The 6,359-nt window shown below is 40.2% G+C and overlaps 1 protein-coding gene across 2 annotated transcripts in view; it reads left to right on the top strand.

The window, feature by feature from the left end:
* slc25a16 (solute carrier family 25 member 16) overlaps window positions 1–6,353 on the top strand; it is an 8,504-nt gene extending 2,151 nt beyond the window's left edge. The window contains exons 2-10 of one of the 2 annotated variants that reach the window (XM_035663913.1): window positions 170–295; window positions 749–841; window positions 966–1,099; window positions 1,275–1,338; window positions 1,606–1,727; window positions 1,892–1,958; window positions 2,084–2,246; window positions 2,323–2,391; window positions 3,700–6,353. In XM_035663913.1, the coding sequence (XP_035519806.1) occupies window positions 202–295; window positions 749–841; window positions 966–1,099; window positions 1,275–1,338; window positions 1,606–1,727; window positions 1,892–1,958; window positions 2,084–2,246; window positions 2,323–2,391; window positions 3,700–3,856 (963 nt within the window). In that variant the 5' untranslated portion in view covers window positions 170–201 and the 3' untranslated portion in view covers window positions 3,857–6,353. The remainder of the gene's footprint in view (window positions 1–169; window positions 296–748; window positions 842–965; window positions 1,100–1,274; window positions 1,339–1,605; window positions 1,728–1,891; window positions 1,959–2,083; window positions 2,247–2,322; window positions 2,392–3,699) is intronic. The other variant, XM_035663912.1, reaches the window with a different exon arrangement.
* The last annotated feature ends 6 nt before the right edge of the window (window positions 6,354–6,359 follow it).

Raw genomic sequence — 6,359 nt, 5'->3', positions numbered from 1 at the left:
TGTGTATATGTGTATATTGTATGCACCAACTGCACCAGGTCACACAGGCGTAAAAACCTACTTGGCAATAAACAAAATTTCTGAATCTGATATTCACATGTACATTTAAAGTATTTTATTTTTCTCCACACACACACACACACACACACACACACACACACACACACAGCCATGGATGTGGCAGATTCCTGAGCAGGAAGGATGACATCGGAGGCTGCTGTCTCCTCACCTCCTGCCATAAGCAGCACCCCTGCCAAGAGGGACTACTACTGGCTTCGCTCCTTTGCAGCTGGAGGTAGGTTATAGATGGAGTCTCTCTCAAACCGCACTTCAGTTTTAAGAACAAGGAACTAATGCTAATTGCTGAGCTTCACGTTAGTCAGCCACTGATGTCTCCCAGCTTTGGCGATACCATTCCTCAGCTGACATTGATCTCTGACCTCCCTGTGAAACCTGGCAAGAAAATAACAGTTACCTCACATACTACATACAGGCTTTGTTACCTTTGGCACATACGTATGATTAAAGCAAATAATAGTTTTTACAGACAGACACAAGCTGGGTAAACATATATTTGTTTTGTCTGACAGTGACTAGAAAGCTTAGGTTGGCCACTGTTTTTATAAATGATTTGCCTGTCTCATTGCCAGATAAACTGATACTTTAAAGAAAAGAAACGTTATGCCTTGTTAGAATGAAAAGTTGCATATTTAATAATCAATGTGTTGATTTCTCTGGTTTTGTTTAGGTGTAGCAGGATGCTGTGCCAAGACCACCATCGCTCCTCTGGACAGAGTCAAGATTCTTCTTCAAGCCCAGAACCCGCATTACAAACATCTAGGTAAAACATCAAGATAAGATAGACTTTATTGATCGCACACTGGGGAAATTCAGCAGCCAAACGTGGAAAAGTGTTTGTTTTTTTTCCACACAACACGACTGAAACGTCTGATCTTTCTTTGCAGGAGTGTTGTCCACTCTAAAAGCTGTGCCGCAGAAAGAAGGCTTCCTTGGCTTGTACAAGGGTAATGGGGCAATGATGGTCAGGATATTTCCTTATGGAGCCATCCAGTTCATGGCCTTTGACAATTATAAAAAGGTACAGTGTCTACTTTCAAAGGGCAATGTCTTAAGAACTGTGTGGTTGTTTAGGTAGAAGTGCTTTTATGTTTTTTTGCTGTGATATTTAGCTATTTTTTTACTATTGCATTGATTTCATTGTAAAACCGACCTTTGTTTCCTCCCTCCTGGTTCTGATAATATTCCCTTTACAGCTGCTAAGCAAACACATCGGAACCTCTGGGCACATCCACCGCCTTGTGGCAGGATCTATGGCAGGTGAGTTATCTTTCTCACTGATAAGACTCTTCAGTCAGTTCCAGCTGGATATCATGTACTCTGCTGGCATAGAAACCTTTTCTTTTTGCGTAAAAGAAATATCGCAAGTAAGTGCATCGTAGAGTGTTATTAAATCTGAAGAAAAGATACTGAAGTTGTCAGGCTCCAAGTCTGCTCGCATCAGTACAGAGACAGCCACAGTAGACTCTGCAGCCACAATGTGCGAGTGTTTAATCTCAGTAAATCATGTTTGTACTTGTTTTTCAGGGATGACTGCGGTGATATGCACGTACCCTCTGGATGTGATCCGAGCCAGACTGGCCTTCCAGGTGACAGGATATCACCGCTACACTGGAATTGCCAATGCCTTCCACACCATCTACCTTAAGGTAGTGTTCAACCTTCACAAACATTGTAGCCTTTCATCAAAAATGCATGAAAGTCAAAGGTTTAGTAAGAGTTTTAATGCAAGTTTTTAGTCAATATTGATAATAATCTAAACTGTATATTTTCATTCTCATACAAGCAGACCTGTTTTTTCTTTTGTGTAAAGGAGGGGGGGGTCTTGGGCTTCTATAGAGGACTTACTCCAACACTGATTGGAATGGCCCCTTATGCAGGTGAGATTGCATACATTGATACCAGTCTTTGAATATAAGATCAGTGTGAACATACAATATGTAACCAGTCCTCTTTACGCCGCATTAGCTTGACTCTTTGTCTCCCACTCGTTTTTATCCTCCAGGTTTCTCATTCTTCACCTTTGGCACCCTGAAGAGCCTCGGCTTGAAGCATTTCCCAGAGCTGCTGGGACGCCCCTCCTCAGACAACCCTGATGTCCTCATTCTGAAACCCCAGGTTAACCTGCTCTGTGGAGGGGTTGCTGGTGCCATCGCTCAGACAATATCGTAAGTGCTGTCGGCAACAAGCTTCAAACTCCAGACTTGCATAAATGATGAGCTGTATTGTGTTTCTTCTCATTAGGTACCCCTTGGACGTGGCTAGGAGAAGAATGCAGTTGGGGTCCGTGCTTCCTGACTCAGAGAAATGTGTGTAAGTATCACCAATGTTCCCATTCTCCATATTCTGCCATACCGTGATATATTGCTGCACATTACACCTGTCACTGTGTGCAGTGTACCTCGTAAAATCATGATTAGTCTCATTTTTGGCCGATAGATTTCAGAAACAAATGTTGCTCCAGTATTGTGTTCTGATTTCATTTGGAAGCATTGCAGTGAAATTGTAATCTTATAGGTGACCCTTTTTCAGAAGAGGTCCAGTATGTAACAGGAGGCTCGATTGGCAGAAATGGAATCTAATATTCATTAGTGTATAATCCTGAATACAGGAAACGTTATGTTTCTGTTACCTTAGAATGAACCTTTTATATCTACAGATGCGGCGGGCTGCCTTGCATGGGGCACTCACAATTTTATACACTGGATCTTTTAAAGGAGAAATAATTGTAAGGGTGTATTGTAATGCTGAGGGTAATAACAGAGACAAAAACAACACAGTGCTGATGAACTTTATAATTTCACGAGTGATAGTTAAGTGCTCATCTAGCTACAGAGCTAATTGGTACTCACATATTCTGAAGAAGTCATTAGTGCCTCTCTAATTGGGAGTTGTTTAAAACATTAACCGGTTTATAGTAGCCTCAGGAAAGAGGTTCAGCACTCACTGTAATATGTTTTGGTTTTTTTTAAATAAGCAAAATCACAGGGAGCTCTGGAAGTTTGAATGTGAAAGTGTGCTGAACGTTAATGGAGGAGTTCCCTTTTTAAAATAGCTGATTCCACATTTGGTTTTGTAAGTAGAGTTTGATGAAGTGCATGCTTACAACTGGAGAGAAAATTCCAGAGGGTTGGGGGGATGTTTACATGAGATAAAAACGTTACAGCCCAAAACTTTAAGGAGCATAATAACAACTGAGCTGTGGAACTACAGCAACATACCGTTCATACCTTTTACAGGTTCACATGCCAGTTCAAACACTGCTCATTGTTCTTGCATTATCTGCTTTCCCTTTATATTTAGGATTTTTTTTAAGGAATGCATTCACCAGGTCCAGTCAGTGAATCGGTGCCCTGGAAGTTTTTTTTATTAAAGCTGTTAATATGAAGGCTGTTCATTAACAGGGTTTAGTTCCCCGTAGCACAGGCGGACCTCACTTTTCAGGCCTCTAATGTCAATTTAAAAACATGCACATTCTTTGTCAGCTAACATAGTTAATAGGAATTTGCTTTGGTGAGCTTATAAGAAAACAAAGATCGGGACATAACATGACCACACAGTTGTTAATGATTTTTCTATCACTCTAAAAAGTGTATAATTTCTTGTCTTACACCTGAACAGAACGCTGAGCAAGACCCTGACGTATGTGTATAAGAAGTATGGGATCAAGAAGGGATTGTACCGAGGCCTTTCTCTCAACTACATCCGCTGTGTCCCCTCCCAGGCTGTGGCCTTTACCACCTACGAGTTCATGAAGCAGTTCCTCCACCTGAACTAGTCGCTGTTTTTTTTTTTTTAATACCTTCCAAGTCTGGACCTGGGCCTGCACGCTCCAAATCATCAACCTCAATGCTTCCTTCGTAGAGTCATCTGAGGCTTTATCGCTATGTCTTAAACAATTTGGAGTTCACTGAAGGTACCACAGAAGTCACTTCATGCTGAAATAGGGAAACTGGATATCAGACAGTGAGGCGCTCCATGTCTGTCCTGTTTCATTCCCTCGTGCTCCGTGTTTTTCGTGACTAGCTACCTCTTAACGAGAGGATTTATTGTAGAGCAACATCCTCATCAATGTCTCCATTGGATACTGCGATGATGTGCTATATTTGGTCTGGCTAGGTTAGTTGGATGGGTTGGGGCACTGATATGCTCTTTAACAGTGTTGTTGGCAACACCACAACAACCGTGTGATTGTGTAGAAGCCCCCCAATTCACACAGCAAACACAGATGTCGACACGCTTAAGATGGACACCATCTTAAAATCATCAAATTATCAATTTATTTTTAATCAGTGTCTTTACAAAGAAGGGAACTCGTGTTATTAATTTATTTGAATAGTGTATCACCCATGGAAACTTAAATTCTTTATTGTTTATCGTCTACTTTTTTACCGACTTCGTGATGAAAGGTTTGGCTCTTGTGGAAGAGATGGCTAGAATTTAAAAATAATCAGATAATTCATAATGTTTTGCTTAGTCAGGGCTTAGTGTGTCTTTAAATGTACAGGTTTGGGGTGCAGTAAGTGCAGTAACTTTAGGAAAAGCTGCTGTTGGTGTGTCTTTGCATTTGTCCTCTACTTCACAAATCATAAAATCCAGATATAACAGTTCACTGGCAGGTTTTTTTTTTTTTGTTTTTGTTTTTTTAAAGATGCACTGACCGACGTGGCACATGATTTCAGTTTAAATTTTATTGCCAAACCTTGAATAGAGCAGTTATTGTATATAATTTAAATTGCTATTTTTTGTGTTGGTTAACATGCACTCAGATGTTTAGTCTGTAGCTTTGATGATATTGAATCCATGCTCAGCTGTGATCAGAGAGATATTTTGAGTTGATAAGAGTGTTTAAAATGTCAGCATTTTGATGTAATATGGATTTAGGTCTCACATGTCTGCAGGGACTCAGGAGAAATTTGCACTTCATCACTGTAGCTTTTTAATTTTATTTATTGATTTAGCAACCTGTTGCCACTGGGTGGCAGCATTGAATATAGATTGTATTGTTTACCATCAGAGCTGGACACAACATTCATAGAAATGTCTTAGATTTCTTATCAAATACAAGTCAGATTAGGATCTTTATGATTTTTTTAATGTTTTGCTTTAACCAAAGCAAGTTGTCAGAAAATGAGTATAATATATGCAGTGTTTTTAACCCAGTTCAGCCAACATTTTCGACTATTCACTGGAGCTACTGTAAGGCTGTTGCCCCAGAAAGACTGAACATTGATTACTGAATGAAAGTGTTGTTTAATCACTTTCAATCTCAAGTGCACCGCAGGCCAGCTGCTGCCAGTGTTTGCATGAGCCTCATCAGTTTGTTGGATAAGCATTGTTATTTTTTTCTGCCTCTTGCCTTCCACTTCATTCGATGTCTTACTTCACCAGAGTGACGCTTCAGTTGATGCCTCAGCTTTTAGATCACTGTATATGAATTGGGGGCGAGCAGATGCCTTAGAACAATGTTTTTTGTTTTTTTTTAACCTTTTTGTCTACATATGACCACTCATTACAGTATTTTTTACCTCTAATATTCTCAGACTGTGACCTTTGGAGAGCTTAAAAAGTAAAACTACCCAATATTTCACAAAACAGCAGAAATTAGAGGAAATTCCCAACAATTTTTTATCACATTAAATTCTTTTTTTTAGGGACAATCTGGTAATTCTGTCCACTTGACCCACCAAATTTTTTTTGAAAAGTCTACGATGTACCCTGGGACACCTAATTACTAGGTGAAGTCACATTTACCCAATTCACCTCCAACCCTCCCTCTGAAACAGTCAGCTGTCAGCAGTGTGGACAGAGTGGAGTATGAAAGATTGTGGGCGTGCAAATGAGAGTAGCTGTTGTATGAATACCTCTACCTCTACACTGTTAATTCTGTTTGTGGCAAATTTACACCTTCCCTGGTATCATCCACTGCCTCTGCTACTTGCTGAATTCTCACTAGGCTAAGCTCGCAGTTCAAACGGCTCTGAACTGTCTGTCCGTCAGTGAAGGCGGAGACTGCAGTCATTGCTTTCAGTTTAGGCCAGTAAAGAAGATGCTTTGACCGAGAGTTACACATGGACTTACCATTCTATGAATACTAAGTGACCATTAATCTAAACATTAAAGCATCTCAAACTGGCTGAAAAGTGTCGTTTTTTCCCCCCTTGGAGGTACAAAACTGAAACTTAATGGCGAGCCAAGGGCCAAAAGCAAATCTTTGAAGAAGAAGAAGAAGATTTCACTCTTTTTTTTTTATTTTTATGCACACTTCATGCACATGTGGA

Source organism: Morone saxatilis, unplaced genomic scaffold (assembly GCF_004916995.1).
Source record: "Morone saxatilis isolate NCDOM2014 unplaced genomic scaffold, NCSU_SB_2.0 Contig19, whole genome shotgun sequence".
Taxonomy (NCBI): domain Eukaryota; kingdom Metazoa; phylum Chordata; class Actinopteri; family Moronidae; genus Morone; species Morone saxatilis.
The sequence above is the reverse complement of the archived record's forward strand: the minus strand, read 5'-3'. Positions and strand labels throughout refer to the sequence as shown.